Source organism: Prenolepis imparis, unplaced genomic scaffold, assembly GCF_030444845.1.
Source record: "Prenolepis imparis isolate NDT839.2.m4 unplaced genomic scaffold, iyPreImpa1.0 SCAF_1, whole genome shotgun sequence".
Taxonomy (NCBI): Eukaryota; Metazoa; Arthropoda; class Insecta; order Hymenoptera; family Formicidae; genus Prenolepis; species Prenolepis imparis.
In genome coordinates, this window is record NW_028141159.1 from 21,330,191 (window position 1) to 21,348,580 (window position 18,390).

Consider the following 18,390-nt stretch of genomic DNA (forward strand, 5'->3'; position numbering starts at 1 on the left):
TTAATGTTTTTATATCTTTTGCTTTTTAAGCTTCTATAATATGATGAATGGACACATATTTTTTGCTTTTAAAGCTCTTTCTATTAGCGTGTGAACCGCAAAAAAATTATCTCGCAAAATTATTAAAGAAAATTGCACTCACACATTCTTTTTCAAGAAGATACAAAGTTCTCCTCTCATTTATCTCTTCTAATATTTACAATCACTGTTTAGTTTCGTTCGTTTAAAGCTTCTCTAATGCGTGATTACTATCGTTTAATTGAACTACATTAAATATTTTCCGCGATATATAGATAATACACTGAATTTTTGTTTTCTCGTCGAATATCCCATTATTAAAAAAAAAAAATACTTCTGTTTCTGGGCAAATTATAGCTGAGTTTCGTTTTTTCGCAATTTCTTTAAAAACTCGAAATCGAATCGCGAATACAAATTAGGCTCGCTCGTTTGGAATAGGTATATCTAATGCACTATATCGCTCAATCGAATTTACACTTATTAATGTGTGGAATATGAATATTCGCTTTCATATCAACATTATCTTATTAAAAAACTGTGCGAAAGTTATACTTTATAGCTTTCTATCTATGGATTAAAGTCGCTATTTCATTATGTAATAGATTGTTCTTCATTTTATAATTCTCACACATTTAATTTACATAACACATTTGCATATTCATTTATTTTGGCTCTTTAACAAGAAAATTTATATTAGAACATTCCTGACCATATTGTCGTATGCAAATTTTATTATCTTATATTTCATACTTAAAAAAATTTTGTTTTTTGCAAAGTACAGTATCACCGCAAACTTAATTTTATTAAAATTATTAATGTTGTGGGAAAAATTTTATATTGCAAAGTTACTACATTTAAAATTATAAGGTTTCTCTCAAAAAGCAACTGGTAATTATACACAGCTCTAATAAAATTATGTGTATAATAAAAATATGTGTATAATAAAATTATACATATATTTTTCGAAGGTTATACGAGTAAATTTTTAAAGTCTTCTTGACATATGTAATAAGATCAATGAATGAAAATTTTATTCTTCTTATGATTAATGTTAATTTCTATTAAAAATATTGCATGCATGCAATTTTTAAAATCAATTCTTAATTTTTTTAGACAGAAAGAGAGACAGTGACTTTATTCTGTGACATCTGTTATGTATATAATTTATTAATATTAACAAACTGCGACATCGATTCATATTCAATATTATATATTTTATATATACATATATTTAATATTAATTAAGCTATCATATTTTAATATAATCTTCCTTAAAAAATTTCTTACTCCTTTAATTTTATTTAGTTTTTATAATGCACCAGTTATATCAAATCTGAAAATACATTTAATACAAATGCATGTTATCTATTTTTTGCTTGATTTATATCAAAAAATTTTCTATATAGATATAAATATAATAAAATATATTCTTACTGAAAGAAGAAATGCATCTTTTCAGACTGCGTCAAATCTATATATTTATCAGTGAATTTTTGTTAAAAGATTCACATGTATATATAGTGTGCACTTGTATAATCATATGTAAACTTGTACGATATGTCAAATTGATCTACATTTGTTTCCTTTAAATTTTCTTCCATATACGTGTTCTGCAATAGTTTTATTCCTTAAATCATTAAATGAAATTACCCATTATTATGCAATTGAATCCTATAATCGGGAAGACACAATGTTTTCCTCACATTTATCTCTTTTAAGACTTACAATCGAACGCTACGGACACAATTTAATTATACTCTCTTGAAATACTTAATGAATAATTGCGATCATTTAATCGCACAGCACGTTTAGCGATCTTTGTGATAAAAAATGCAGATATTCGCTTCTGTCACTCTCTTCTGTCATTTTCTCAGAGAGAAATGCTGAAAAAGATAGACACACAGGCAATCAGCAATTGGTTCTCTTTTTTAATTCGCTCTTTCTATCGAATTATAAAAAAAATACACTCCAGTACATTTGCATTATGGAACTTACGATTACGGAATTATGAAGTGTTTATGCGAATAATGAGAGCTATCTCGGTATACTACACAATAACGTATGATAGCAATTGATCCGTATTCATTTGAGTGGGGATGCATCGCGTGGGGGTGCACGTGAAGAAACCGACGGTGCTTTCTCTCAGTATACATTTACAAATGCATCGAGACTGATCTTCATCATATTCTCTCGCGTCTTTAAAATCCTTGACGAATGATAGTCGCGAGTACCATCAGTCCGGCGCTGAAAGTCGGCCTTCGGTGCCTCGGTTTATGGCCGGACATGCCACACTCCACCGTTTACTGTTTCATTGTTATGTCGAGCACTCTGATCGTGCAATACTTTCAGTATCTGTATATATTCTCGCATTTTAAGCTTAGCGAACTGTCAAATCTCGTGGATGGTTTATCGTCGACCTTAGAAAGCAGTTTAATGTTTATTAAGGTGGCTAGTCTTTGGAAGCATCGTCGGTAAGATATCGTAGAAAGATTAGTCCTTCCAATGTGTTGTCGACCAGATTTTTCTTAAGCGGAGTATGATTTAATGCCATCATCTAAATTTTAGTTTCGTACACCAGTGTATATTCTTACATAGAAAAGATAATGTCTCTGTGTCTTCTGATAAATCTGATTGATTGCAGTCTTTTTCATCAACTTCTAGTTGCAATGGATAATGATTGGCGCGAGTGCAACGACGTCGATCAGCATTTGAACTTAATGACAATTAAAGCCAGTATATCGCATTTTTGTTCCAATGCTATGTTGAACTTTAATACAATTACTGGGGTGTTTTACCTCTCGGGCCATTACGCGATTCGTTTTGTATATCTAACAAGAAATTACAATAGCAGTTTAAGGCAATTTCCTATCAAGATACAATTTCCCTTTGAAACGGAGCAATCGCCGATCTTCGAGTTGCTCGGCTTAGCCTTATTTGTATATGTGATGGTGGGTTCGTGCACGATCGCTATTGTAAATGGATTGATCTTTAGTTTGGTAAGTCACTTCAAATTTGCGCATCTTTATTTTTTATCAAGACTGTGTAACAAGAGGAGAACTTGTAATGAGAGTTTAAATCTGAAAAAAATTGTTGCACAAAGTTTACTTTGCATTCACAAAAGTTTTGTTATATATTAATTGCGATATCGTACTTTAATATAATTCATATCTCATTGTTAAAACAATTTATTAATTAAATAATTGAAATATTGTTATGTACAAAATATTGCGCCTATTTTTTTTACATACACAACAAGCTTATTATTTTTTGTAGAAAAAATACTTGTGCATAAAATTGATTTATAATATGATCTTTTGAAGAAATAGAATATTGTAGGTATTTCACGTGAGCGGTCAAATCGATATCATATGTAAAGACTTCAGAACTATTTCTGAGAATATTTGTGTTGATGGATCTTCCGTAGCGACATTAGAAACAATAATTGAGAGGCACAACAGAGTTGTTACATTTTCCCGACAAATCGGACAACTATTCTCCTTTATCATACTGATGCAAGTTATTGCGAATACCTTAATTATCTGCTGCTTAGGATTTGTCATCACAATTGTGAGTGTCGTGACAAATGACGTGATAATCAATATTATAAATTATTTATTTTTTTGTATTAAAATAGTCAATTCATAATGAAACCAGTGTCTTCGTGTTATTGAAAGCTATTTTAGCTTATTTTGCCATAATGATAGAGGCCTTTATCATTTGCTTAGCCGGAGAATACCTTAGCTTTAAGGTCAGTAAGTATTTAAAAATTATTAATCGTAGATACACAATTTTTTACTCGACATATAAGCACATATTAGCGTAAGCATAGTAATTACTTTTCAATAAATTTAGAATTCTTTTTATTTTACATAATGTCGAAGAAAATTTATTTTTCAGATAAAGAAGTTAAATAAATAAAAATATTGTTTTATTGTTTCTGACAGAAACTTTTCTGCATTTTTAGAGTAAATCCATCTCCGATGCAGCATACGAATCACTGTGGTACGACATGCCATCAAATCAAGGCAAGATTATATCATTCATGATAATGAGATCACAGAAACGACTAACGATCACAGCAGGGAAAATCATGAATCTATCCTTGGAAGCTTTCGCGAGCGTAAGTTTGACAGATATGACCATTAAAAACATTTCATTTCTTTTATAGAATTGTTTTGCTTACAATTAATTTGTGTCTTTTACATGTGCACATATTTGTGTATTATATATTGTATATTTGTAATTCTTTTACTCTTATTTCACTTTAGATCATGAAAGCATCGGCATCATACGTGTCTGTCTTGCATGCAATGTATTAATATTAACAAATATTTTTTGAAGTCACAGCGTAGGATGATTATGTAGAAACTGTTATTGTATTGTATATAAATATATAACCTATGTTATATATAATAATTTAACCATTATTAATTCAATTATTATTAATCTACTAAACTAATTTTTTTAACAATCTCTCTTTATACTTTTAAGATTGATTTAATTTAATTTTTAAAATATACACATTATTCGAAGTAAAATTACATTTAATTTAATATAAATGCGTTAAGTTAATGTTCTCCCTTTTCTCGCTTTTTTATTATTTATATATTCAAATATATTCTTATCAAAAAAAAGAAATGTATCTTTATAAACTGCATATATTTACCAGTGAATCCTTATAGAGACGTTTGCCTATATGCAGTTTATGTGCTTGCATAATCCTGTTAGAAACAAATGTAACTATAAGCTTCTATGATATGTCGAATTAATTCGCAAATTTTTTTTCTTTGAAGTCTCCCTCCATATGCGTGTCCTGCAAAGGTTTTATTCCTTGAATCATTAAAGAAAATTATCCGCTATTAAGTAATTGATTCTACAGTCGGGAAGATACAAAATTCTCCTCTCATTTATTACTCTTAAGACTTGTAATCGAACGCAACCGACACAACTTAGTTCCGTTCGTTTCGAATAATTGCGATTGTTCCATCTAGCTACGTTTATTGATCTTCACGAAAAAAAATTCTGTAGAATTTGCTTTCATGTCGATGACATTGCGTTACCAAAGATAAAAGCTGAAAGAAAACTGACATACGAACAACCAACTGCTCACGATATCTTTGTTATTTCACTATCGAAATACAATTATTAGACTTGCGATGAAATAATGGAGTAATTAACCTTTTTTATATGGATAATAAGGGCTATCTTAACTTACAATACGCAATAACGTATGATAGCGATTGATCCGTATTCCCTTGAGTGGGGATGTATTGCGTGGGGGTGGAAAAACGGACGATGCTTTCTCTCAGTTCACATTCACGAATGCGCCGACGCTGATCTTCATCATTTCCTCGCGTCTTTAAAATTCCTGACAAATGATAGTCACGAGTACCATCAATCCGGCGCTGAAAATCGGCCTTCAATGCCTTGGTTTGTGGCCGAACGTGCCATATTCCACCGTCTATGCGTTTCTTGTTATGTCGAGCATTCTGATCGTACAATACTTTCAATACCTGTATATATTTTCTCATTTTAAGCTTAGCGAGCTTTCAAATCTCGTAGACGGCTTATCTTCGACTTTAGAGAGCAGTTTGATGTTTATTAAGGTGGTTAGTCTTTGGAAGCATCGTTGGTAAGATATCGTAGAAAGATTAATCTTTTCCTCTAACTAAGTAATGCAGTTCTCCAACGTGTATTGTCAACCGACCTTTCCTAAGTGAAGCGTGACCTAATGCCATTATTCCAATCTTAGTTTGAACATCATAATGTATATGCACTATCTTGTGTAAAGATAATGTCTCTTCGCCTGTCCAAATATCTGATCGATTAAAATACTTGCAGCATTTTTCATCAACTCCTGGCCGCGATGGATAATGATTGGCGCGAGTGCAGCTACGTCGATCAGCATATGAATATAATGACAATTAATGCCGGTATATCGCACTATTTTTCCAATGCTATGTTGAGTTTTAATACATTCGCTTCGGTATTTTACCTCTTGGGTGATTACGCGATTCGTTTTGTATATCTAACGAAAGATTACAATGACAGTTTGCGGCAATTTCCTGTCAAGGCAAAATTTCCTTTTGAATCGGAGCAATCGCCGATATTCGAATTGCTCGTCTTAGTCCTATTTTTACATGTGATGTCGGATTCCTTCACGATCGCTATTGTAAATGGATTGATCTTCAGTCTGGTGAGTCTCTTACTTTAAATTTGTGAAAACTGTGTGACGAGAAGATTCGCGATGAGAGCTTAGATCCAAAGATATTGTCACATAAATTTTATTTTGCAAATTTGTATTACCTATATATGAATTGCGACATTGCACTATATAAAAATAATTTATGTTTCACAATTAGAGAAATGTTATAATTGAATAATTAAATATTATGTGTAAAATTATCACATCTATTTTTTGCACACACAATGTATTCTGTAGAAAAAATACCTTCTTCTTTGTACACAATATTTAAAAGTTTTATACAATACGATCTCTTTTGAAGAAAAAATTTATTATATATTTGAAAAAATTTATTATAGGTATTTCACGTGAGCGGTCAAATCGATATCATATGTCAAGACTTCAAAACAATTTCTAAGAGTATTCATGGTGGATCTTCCGCATCTACATTAGGAGCGCTAATTGAAAGACATAACAGAGTCATTTTATTTTCCGAACAAATTGGGAAACTTTTTTCCTTTATCACGTTGATGCAAGTTGCTGCGAATACTTTAGTTATCTGCTGCGTAGGATTTGTCATCACAATTGTGAGTATGCAATCGTGGATTACGCAATAATCGATATATATTGTGATTTCTTTATTCCTTTCTTCTTTTTAAAATAGTCCATTCATAATGAGTCCAGTGTCTTCGTGTTAATAAAAGCTATTTTAGCTTATATTGCTATAACAATAGAAGCCTTTATCATTTGCTTTGCTGGGGAATATCTTAGCTTTAAGGTTAGTAAATATTTTAAAGTTATTAATCATAAATAATTTTTTTTAATGCGACATTTAATTAGCGCGAGTATAGTAATCATTTTTCAATAAATTGATCGTAATATAACATATAAAGTAGTATTTTGTTGCTTTTTAAAAATATAAAAATATTCTCTTTGTTATTTTCTATTTTTTAGTTTAAAAAAAAAATATATATATATATACATATATATATCTATTTATTTAAATATATAAAACAGAAAATAAATAAATAATTAAATAAATATATGCTGTTAATTTTTATTATATATTTTAAACACAAGATATTAAAAAGTTACAATACAAACTTTGCATTTACATTATAAAAAATATAAATGCTTTGTTATTTCATTTTCTTCAATTTTATATGTTATCAATGAGATTCTAACAGAAGATTTGTCTTTTAAATAAAAAAGTTGTTTGAGTTATTATATATTTAATATAATTTCCTTTCTGTAAGTAGCGAGAAATGTATAGCTTTTTATATTTTATATTGATAATATTTTATAATGGAAATGTTCATAAATTGGTGATATCACATGTGTCACTTCTAATTAATAAATAAATGTTTTTTTATTTATAAAAAATAATAAGTACGTGATTAATATTTTGGAAGAAAAAACAAGAAAGATGTTTAATTTCAAAATTATTGCCTCGATATTGATTACAATTTTGTAATTTTAATTTAGTTCTTGTTAAATTTAAATTATAGCAGGCATATATTATTAGTAATTAGGCAGATCATTAATAAATTATAAACACAACATCAGAAAAATCTATTAAGATCCATTAAATTCGGAGATTGATTCATGACTACTTGTTTCATATTGCTAGACTTGTATTACTGATAAACCTAGTAGGTATTCACTTAGAATGACTTTCTGTACTTTATTGACTTATATTACTGAAAAATGTCCCAAAAATCATTGATTTGTTCTACTTACAAATGTATAAAACGATTAATAATTTATATTACTACAGATATTGCAAATAGGAAAATGTTTTAGTAATTAGACAAATCATTAATTTATATTAGCAACATTAGTAAAATCTACTAAAATCGATTTAAATTAAGAGATTGACTTATACTACTTGTTTCATGGTGCTGGACTTACACTACTGATGTGTGTGAAACTAATAGAAATTGACTTATATCACTTGGAATTTGTTTTGCGTTTATTAATTTACACTACTGAAAAGTGTATTAAAAATCATTGACTCGTTCTACTTACAAACGAGTAAAACAATTAGTAATTTATATTACTATAGATATTGCAAATAGGAAAATGTTTTAATAATTAGATAAATCATTAATGTATATTAATAAGAGTAAAATTAATAAATTCGGTATATCGATAAATTTAGAGATTGACTTGTACTACTTGTTTCACGCTGCTAGACTTACACTACTGATAAAACTGATAGAAATTGACTTATATCACTTGGAATTAGTTCTGCATTTTATTGACTTCCACTATTGAAAAGTGCCCTGCTAATCATTGACACGTTCTCCTTACAAATGAATAAAACCACTAATAATTTATATATTACTATAGATATTGCAAATAGGAAAATTTTTTAATAATTAGACAAATCTTTAATTTTTATTAATAACAGTAAAATTATTAAATTCAGTATATCGATAAATTTAGAGATTGACTTGTACTACTTATTTCACGCTGCTGGACTTACACTACTGATGAAACTGATAGAAATTGACTTATATCACTTGGAATTAGTTCAGCGTTTTATTGATATACACTACTGAAAAGTGCCCCGAAAATTATTGACACGTTCTACTTACAAATGTATAAAACAATTAATAATTTATATATTACTATAGATATTGCAAGTAGGAAAATGTTTTAATAATTAGACAAATCATTAATTTTTATTAATAACAGTAAAATTATTAAATTCAGTATATCGATAAATTTAGAGATTGACTTGTATTACTTGTAATATGAAAAATATGAAAATTACTGTTCCGCTGTTTTTGATAGAAATTTTTTTGTGTTATTTGTAGAGTAAATCTATCTCCGATGCAGCATACGAATCACTGTGGTATGATATGTCATCAAGTCAAGGGAGAGTTATATCATTCATGATACTAAGATCTCAGAGACGACTAGTTATCACAGCAGGGAAAATCATGACTCTATCCTTGGAAACTTTTGCAAGCGTACGTTTTTCGCCTTTGTTGTATATTGTAATAATTAATAAAAATTTTATTTTATAATTAATTTTTCTTCACAATAATTTATATGATCGTTATGTATTCATTTTTGTGTATTATATACTATGAAATTTCTTAATTTTAGATTATAAAAGCATCGGCATCATATGTATCTGTCTTGCATGCAATGTATTAATATCAACAAGAATGCAACAGTGATTTATTAAAGCCAAATTGTAATTAATGTTAAATAATTTAGTAATTGTTATTAAGGGGAAGTAATATTTAAACTCTGTTATTAATAAATTAATCATTTATCTATTTTTTTATAAATCTCTTTACAATAATTTAATATGACTTTCAAGACTTGCAGGGTGCAAAATTTAAAAGTATATTTAATACAAATGAATTTGTGCTATATCTTCATACTGCGTTAAATTTATCTGTCACATTAAATCTTCATTAGAAAATTTGTACATATAAGTTTGTATGACATATTTTATTTGAATATTATTGCACTAAGATGATGTGTTTAATCAATTCGATTTTGTTTATTGGTGATATTTTTATTGTTGACGTAAGTTCTTTGCAAAGTTCTTTTCTGTAAATTATTTATAAAGAAGATTACTTGCTATTGTGCAAATTTTCTTAGTCTAAAAGATTATATACTATAAATAATATTATAAAATAATGTATGAATTAAATTAATTTTTTTCGTTTATATATTTGATTTGTCAAAGCGATTAGTTTGTGAGAAAAATCATTATCAATCTACTATTATTCGATTATCATTCGTGATATAAACTCCGTTCTAGTTTATATTCAGGTATATCATCTTGATACAGTTGTAGGACACCCAGATGGATAATAAGCTATCTCGAATTGCTGTTAGACGCAGAGGACATAATTACGATCGATTGCCATTCGGATGGGAATGCACGAGCGTTCTAGAATGATTAGGTAATTTCGATGTATTATGCAAAGTAGCCGAGATGAAGGTGCCGATACTGATCTTCGTTCTCTCATACAGCAGGAAATTGTTAACGTAATTCTGAGGTAACGTAACTCTGTCTATTCTCCTATCCTCATTTAAACTTGGAATTGTCGTTGAATAATCGCGAATAGCGTAATCCAAATCCATCGTTCAAAACGGATCTTGCATTAGTCGACCGAACTTGGCTCATTTATATGTCGACGTACAGTATCATCAGCACCAGTACAATGAATGAAGAGAGTATTTGCACATTTCATCTTCCTTGGAAGCACGTTGTGGCAACATTTTCTTTTTTTTTCGCATAATTATATCAGAAAATTAGGATGTACAAATATTTTCTTGTATATATTCATATATTTCAGATTCAACAGTCGAATTACATAGTTCGATTGTGTCTGTAAATCATATTTGACGTTTTTCAAATTGAACATTCTCTGAATGCATCGTCAGTAACTTTGTTTTTTAATTTTGATCAAATGCGCCGTTATAATTAAATAAGCTAAATATGATTAAATGTTTGTTACGCGCAAAACATGTAATATAAAGAGCAGTTAAAATAATGTGATGATTTTACAGTTCATAAATCTAAAAATGTTTTCAAATATTTGTTAAAAAACATAAAAGATATGTCAAATTTCCATTACATATATACAATCGTTTATACGACCAATATTCCTTGTCTCTGATATTTTAATATTCTGAATCATCATCAATCATTTGTCATTAGAAAATTTCCTTTATTTTCAATGCTTTGCATCTATGTTCAAATATTTGGCCAATTTATAAATATTAAATTACAGAGCAAAATTTTGATGAAGAACGATTGGCAGGATTGATTGCAGTAATGTCGATCGACACTTAAGCGTGATAACTAAAGTCAATATTTCAATATTTTTGTTGCCAATGTTGTGTTGAGCATCAATGTGTCATCCGCAATACTCGAAAAAGGCGTGCGCTGTGTTTGCTTTTGATAGAAAAAAAATATATTAACACGTTATGATAAATCCCTCTTAAGCAAGAAATGTACTTTGAAGTCCAGCAATTGACTTTTTGTCATAGTCTTGTCCCTGCAATCGCATTCGTTATTTTTTAATGTCCCTTATATTGAAATCTGGCATTTTTATATTTGTTTATTAAATTAAACGCAAAAATACTGTCATATAAAAAATACTAATATAATATTATAATTAATGTTAAACGAATTGCACATTTAATTTCAACTTTAACAATCCACGTTATTATTATATACAAATTTAATATATATAAATTTAATATTAAATAATTTGTTGAATTCCTTTTTTATGCAAAATAAAGCTGATTATTATTATTGAGATTACAGTATAATTGAATATTAAGCCAGAAAAATTCATATTAAAAAATCCGTTATTAAAGAGCTGGTTTATTTATTAAACTTATTAATACAAAATTATTATATTATTAATAACTAGCTGTATGTGCTCCACTTTTTACTGTGTAATACAATTAAATATAATATTGCTCTCGAAAAGAAAAGTAATAGATACGATTTTATTCCTAACTTTAAATTCTTGCTTGCTTATGTTTCTTTTCTTTTATTTTTGCTTTGTTTCAAGATTCTTCCATTTCTTTCTCCAATCGGTTTTTCTCGACAATATTACAGATAATACGACCATTAGATACAAACGAGCGTATATGCGCGGAAGAGGATCTGCATTTTTAAAGGAAATCATTCGCTACTTCGCAATACTATAACCGAGGGTAGCCTGTTGATCGTTCTTGTCCCCAATCTTTGAACAGCCGGCGCTTTGGCATACAATTATGATTGATCGATAACTGTCGTCTAACTTTGTCATTCCCTCTGCGCTTGGTCAGTTCTCGTCATCATGGGACGACACATTAGATCAATCGATATGAATTTCGCATAATATACATCGCTTACTCGGCAATAAACCACTTAGCGAAGTGAATCGTGTCGCTCCAAGGATCGCCATAAACGCAAAATGACTATAGAACACATGAGTTTCTCGATCGAAATCGGGCTTCCAATTTATACCGTATGTGACTGTTATACTTTCAAAACGTATCTTCAAAAACTTTGACGTAAACAATCTCTAGGTGCTTATAGACGCATTGAATACAATCTAGCGTATAGTCTAATGTTTCTAAAGTTAGTTAAACTTTGTCTGATCAATAAAAAGTGATTTGATAGACTTTTGAAAGATTCGATTTGTTATTATTTAAAAAAATTTTTTTATATCTCTATATTACGTTATTTATTAAATTGCTAAAAATTGATATAAAAGAGAGAAAGGTAGAATGTGATTTCAAAGTTTGTTCCCATTTAAATCCGCTTCCACAATCTTCTGCATCTTAAAACGCGCTGGAACAAAGCCGTTTACTTTCGCGCTATGAGATATACATTTTCTTCAGCATTATGCGAGTCTTTTTACATTTCGAATCTGGGCGTGTTTATAAGATTTCCTTTCGAAACACAAGACGTAAATGTAAAAGATACCGTAAAGACATTTTTCGCAAAATGCGCCTCTTTCCGGACGTCTTTCATATGTCTTCTATATATTTTCGCGTTGTTTTCGCGCTGTTTACGTAAATCGCCGTAATAGATATCTTGCGCAGAGTGTTTTACGAGATTCTGGCAGATGGATCGAAGAGAGAGAGAATATATGATCGCTGGTAGCTCTATGATAATCTATGCCAATCTGGAGCGTTGACGCTCCAACATTTTAATGTCCATCAATGCCTCGGTTGTTACCTTTTATGCCCTCGGAGGCTTCGCTCAATGTTCCGCGAAGGATGAAGACGACCCTCGCGGGACCGGATTCGATTTTCGCGTCAAAATGAAATTCCCTTTCGAGGTTAATGAGTCCCCCATCTTCGAGATTACTGGTCTTTTCAATGATGATCAATTCCTTTGTAACATTAATAAATTTCAGGCAGCGCTTCGCTATTCTATTTAACAATAATCTTATAAGCTGATGTACGTATAATAAAGATGAATCACTTTAACTCAACTATCTACAGATTCTTTACGTGAATGTGATTGGATTGATATAGTGCGGCAAGATCTGACAGAAATATTCTCACCGGAAAGTTATCAGAGTGTTCCTTATTTCCACCGGAGATTAAAATCCTCATCTTGAAGCATTAAAGAATATTGTCGCACCGTCAACTGACAATATCGAGGATCTCCTTTCCTGGATTGCGTTCATGCAGTTCTAACACCTTGGTTATCTGCTGCCTAGGATTTATGATCATCTCGTTGTGAGTAAAACTCGCGATTACTTCAATTCGAATGAACAGAAATTGCCAGTAATATTTCTATTAATTTTGTAATAATTATTTATATTATTGTCTTATATACACATATATGCATACAATAAAAAAGATTATTATTTATAATAAATTATTATTTAGAAGTTGAGATATTTTTATAAAATGTTAATTTTGTATAAATTAAAATTAAATGTTAATTGATGTAATTATTACTGATACTATTGTATAATACATATATGCATATATAATAAAATAAATTATTATTATTTAGAAGTTAAAATATTTTCGTAAAATGTTAATTAATAACATTAATAACGCAAATTTTGTTTTGCTATGGCCGAATTACATTGTCTGCTCTTGCAGGTTATCAGTAATATTAATGAAATCCATTTATTTTATGCCACGATTACCCTAAAAGCATTCGTCTTCTGCTTCAACAGAAGGATTTTTCTCTAAATTATATTTTATAATTTTATATCCACCCGACAAAATCTTTTTTGTTTTTAAATAAATTGTTACGTTAACAAACAATGAAATTATCTCACTTAATTGTGCGCGCAAAATCGTGCTATTGTAAATTTATTCGTTTCGAACAAATTTTTTGGAAAAAGAGTAATTCTTATACGAATGCAGATGGTTGCTTTTCAGAATAAATCGATCGCAAACGTCATTTACGAGTCTGTTTGATACAATATGACACCCAGCTACAGCGTTGAACTCTTTTACGCGATCGTGAGGTCGTAAAAGAGATTGACGAGATCACGACCAGGAAGATGATGGATCTTTCTCTGAGGAAATTTACCAGCGTAAGATCTATACTTACACATATAAAATGCTGCTCATGGATATTAAACATGTCTCGCAAATTTCACAAACTTCACAGAGCTGACTGTGTAAACTGTTTATGATGCAAATCATCCTGTGACCTTTGTATAACTGAACACACGATATTCGCATGATAATATTTATAATAGCAATTCTCATATTCTATATGTAAATCATGAAAGCTTCTTGTGTTTTATATATATGTATGTTTATCAGTGTTGCATGCAAAGCATTAATTACTCGCGGAAGAATTGTTCCTTGTTTGTTTTGTGAAACTGATTGTAGAAAGAAGTAGAAAATTACGTGTCAAAAATTCCTAAAATATGATAAATCAATTATTGCAATAAGACGCAATTTATCTTGATATTAGAGAATTCTTCTTGAGAAAGAATTGCGGAAAAATACATTTATAAAAATACATTAATAAATTTTTTTATAACGTAAGTTAGCATGTTTTATAATCTTTTGTGCATTAAGATATATATATGAAAGCAAAACGCTTAATTAATTAACAATAAATATTTATATTTTTATAAAGAGCAGGTAAAAAATTATCATTCGTATAATTCTAGATTACATTGCACTTGGATCTTCCTACGAGATTCTCACAATTCTTTTTCGCAACACTCTCTCATTCCTTTCCTCTCGTATTTTTCAAGTCTTCCGATGGCTGCATCTACTATTGCGTATGCGCGATGTCTCATAATAGATTTCACATTTTTTTAAGCGAATATAATTCGTCCTCTCCCCTTCGTCCTCAATATATTATGTCTTCTCGAATTACGCTTTTTTCCTTTCAACAACCCGTAATCATCGAACAAATAATATAACGTACGCTTTTTTGCACGGCAGGAGAACAGAGGCGCGTAATTGCGACTGATCGATAATGACCGATAACGCGGAGTCGACGTATATCGTCGCCTCGCTTAGCTCAGTACGATCCCCAGAGAATTATAGTCCCGTCGAGAGAAAGACTCATGCTTAATTTGCGAGTGGCATCGTTCACCCGGTAATCGTTCAACTTTCCGACGAAACGTTCCGATTCTATGCGAGATAATGCGCGCGACTTCCATCAGCACTTCCGTCGAGTTCGGCCTCCGCTTCGTCGGGATCTGGCCGGGCCTGCCGTACGGTACTTTCACTTGGTTCGCGTACATGACGTGTCTGATGGTCGCGACGTACTTCGAGTACGTGTACATCTTCCATCACTTCGACATCGACAACATCTCGAATCTCATCGACGCGCTCAGCATCGCGCTGGCTGGCAGCCTCGGTTTCCTGAAGCTGATCTCGCTCTGGTCTCATCGTAGGTAGGAAGGAAAGTTGATCTTTAAAGTCAGACAATCTTCTTTTTCTCTCTTTCTCTCTTGCTTTTTTTATACAAAGTACGTGAGCGATTTTCTACAGGATATTTTACGATATCCTGCTAGCGATGGACCAGGATTGGAGCGACGCTCTCGATCGCGATCGATCGGTATTGAGTGTCATGTCGAGCAACGCCAATTTGTCGCGTCGTTGCTCCAATGTGTTGATCAGCATCAACACCACCGCCGCGATCTGCTACACCGCGACCAGTTTTACGCGACATTCGGCCGGTTCTGAGGAGAATCTCAACGACAGTTTGAGAGTGTTGCCTGTGAAGATGCAGTTTCCCTTCGAGGCTAACGCATCGCCGCTCTTCGAGCTTCTGGCGGTCGCTCAGCTTTTTCACGTGGTGTCGATCGCCGCTCTGGTCGCCATGATAAACTGTTTGATCGTCACACTGGTGAGTTTTACCGAGGATTTCATCAGTAGACGATACGAGATTTTATCCTTCGCTTGTAATATAAATCTAAAGGATGTTTCCTCTGCGAATATTATAGTTGAAATTGATTTGTGTCTTTATTTTTTTTACTATGTGTGTCCTATTTGAATATTTTCAAGTTAATGATTCGAAAGTCTACCTTCTATACAGATTTATATTGATAGTTATATATATTTTTTTAGGTGCTTCACGTGAGTGGACAGATCGATATCCTTCGTCGAGAGTTGTTGACGATTTGCTGCGACGAACATTCGCAGAGCGATTCGATCATCGCGGGCATCAGGCTTCTGATCACTCGACACCAACGAATAATAACATTCTCGGATAATATCGAGGAGCTCTATTCCGAGATCGCGTTGATGCAGTTTCTGTCGAATACCGTGGTTATGTGTTGCATCGGCTTCACGATTATAGGCGTAAGTCGTATCGTTTAATAAATCGACCATAATTTATATAACTATAAATTTTTCGTGTATTTACCTCTTCGTTCCGATCCTCTCGCCAAAGTCTATCGCCAAGGACGGAGCCACCATAGTGCTGCTGAAATCTGCTATCTTTTACGTCGCCGTAACATTGGAAGCATTTATCTTCTGCTTCGTCGGAGAATATCTCAGCGCCAAGGTTCGCAATATTTTATTTTACATATACTATGTTATGTTTCATTCTTTCATGGCCCAACTTGACCAGTTCAATGCATTTTATATAGTTTCTTTGCAACTTTTCTTGCGTTTTTCAAATATCTAGAAAGTTTCAAACGACTGCATTCAAAATCGAATTTGGACGAAGTCGATAGATTTCTATCTCTCAATCTTCGTTGTTTTTTTTTTTTTTAGAGCAAATCGATTGGTGATGCAGTGTACGAGTCGCTCTGGTATAACAAGACAGCCGCCGAATGTCGGATTTTATTATTCGTGATATTAAGATCGCAAAAAAGATTGACCATCACCGCCGGAAATGTCATGGACCTCTCTTTGGAAGGATTTACAACCGTAAGAATTCTTCGTCTCGCGAATGAATGCTAGAACAAGATAGAACAACGTCGAGCATTTTAATGTTTGATAAGACGAGGCGGAAAATGATATAAAATATCCGCGCTCTTTGTTACACGAATGAAATTTATCGTTTTATTTCGACCAGGTGATGAAAGCGTCCGCTTCGTATATGTCAGTACTGCACGCGATGTATTAAACGAGAGACCAGCGGATATAACAATTACTTGTGCCAAGCGCATCCATCGTAGTTACTGACGTATCGGACAGTAACAAGTGTAGCATTATATGTAGCTTGTCTGAAGAGCGTGGAAGCTGTTCTCTTCTATACTATATATATATATATATATATATATATATATATATATACATATAAAATAATATATAGAAAAATAATAAAATTTATATAAGGAGAAGAAATAAATAAATAGAAATCAATTCTTTTTTGACAAACATGTACAATATAATATAATAGTTTCAGAGAAAATCTCGGTCCATCTCGACGTTCAAAAGGTACCTTCAAACATATTTTATGTCAAACTTACTTCGTACTTATCGATGACGTTAGTAGAGTTCGAGTTTTATCAAGCAATTTTCAATTTTGTAAAATTCTTCTTATATAATGAGAAAAAACAAATTTATATTGTAAAATTGAATTTATACGCACGTGTAATTTCTTTCATAATTTTCATTTGCTGCGTCACTCACGCTCGCTAAATGACATATACCCACTGCAAATAATTATCCCTCGTCGTATCAATTTAATTTTCCCCTCCATTGGACAACTTGCGACTCATTTTCTCAATATTTTATCGTTTTTCCAGCGTCTCGATCTACCCATTATCATTATCATCGCACGATCTTTCTGAAGGTCTCGCGTACGGGTTCTGAATTTTTAAGGGTTCAGGATGATGCCAGGAATGGAATCGAGCATTCTCCTCTCGCTCTCGCTTCTTTTTTTTTCTTCCTCGTCATCTATATCCCGCACTTATCTTACCTAACTGTTGTAACCTCGTCCAGTAATTTCACTTTATCAAAGAATATCTTATGGATACTTCCTATTGGTTCACAGACTATGGAGTCTGAGGGGGTAATGGGGGATCAAAGTCCGCGCAGCGATTCTCTCGTATTCATTCGCGCTCATCTCGCCTGTTCATCCATGTTTTCGATATACGGGATACGCGATCGGCTTCCGGACAAAGTATCTAAGTTTCGCGGCGATATCGATGTAAGGGGACCATTTCGGTGGGAAGTGAGTTTTCATTCGAGGGTAGAACTCCCTGTGTGCGAAAATGGTCACAAAGATTGATTCGACCATCCTCGACGGCACCGTC

General features: G+C 31.7%; 3 protein-coding genes and 1 long non-coding RNA gene across 4 annotated transcripts in view; 3 read left to right on the forward strand and 1 right to left on the reverse strand.

Moving 5' to 3' along the window:
• LOC145936068 (uncharacterized) overlaps positions 1–18,390 on the reverse strand; it is a 102,379-nt gene that overhangs the window by 6,288 nt on the left and 77,701 nt on the right. The gene's annotated exons all lie outside the window — the stretch shown is intronic.
• LOC145935975 (odorant receptor 10-like) lies at positions 2,189–4,337 on the forward strand. Its single transcript, XM_083037824.1, has 6 exons — positions 2,189–2,489; positions 2,660–3,014; positions 3,355–3,585; positions 3,653–3,766; positions 3,983–4,138; positions 4,287–4,337. Exons 1-6 carry the CDS (start codon positions 2,233–2,235, stop codon positions 4,335–4,337), a joined length of 1,164 nt encoding a protein of 387 aa, XP_082893950.1. The 5' UTR covers positions 2,189–2,232.
• LOC145935917 (odorant receptor 22c-like) lies at positions 5,292–9,370 on the forward strand. The gene is made up of 6 exons (XM_083037712.1): positions 5,292–5,650; positions 5,860–6,214; positions 6,562–6,789; positions 6,867–6,980; positions 9,025–9,180; positions 9,320–9,370. The coding sequence occupies exons 1-6, from the start codon at positions 5,394–5,396 to the stop codon at positions 9,368–9,370; spliced, it is 1,161 nt and encodes a 386-aa protein (XP_082893838.1). The 5' UTR covers positions 5,292–5,393.
• Positions 15,320–17,338, forward strand: LOC145935869 (4-vinylanisole receptor-like). Its single transcript, XM_083037594.1, has 6 exons — positions 15,320–15,573; positions 15,671–16,028; positions 16,250–16,483; positions 16,575–16,688; positions 16,901–17,056; positions 17,205–17,338. The coding sequence occupies exons 1-6, from the start codon at positions 15,320–15,322 to the stop codon at positions 17,253–17,255; spliced, it is 1,167 nt and encodes a 388-aa protein (XP_082893720.1). The 3' UTR covers positions 17,256–17,338.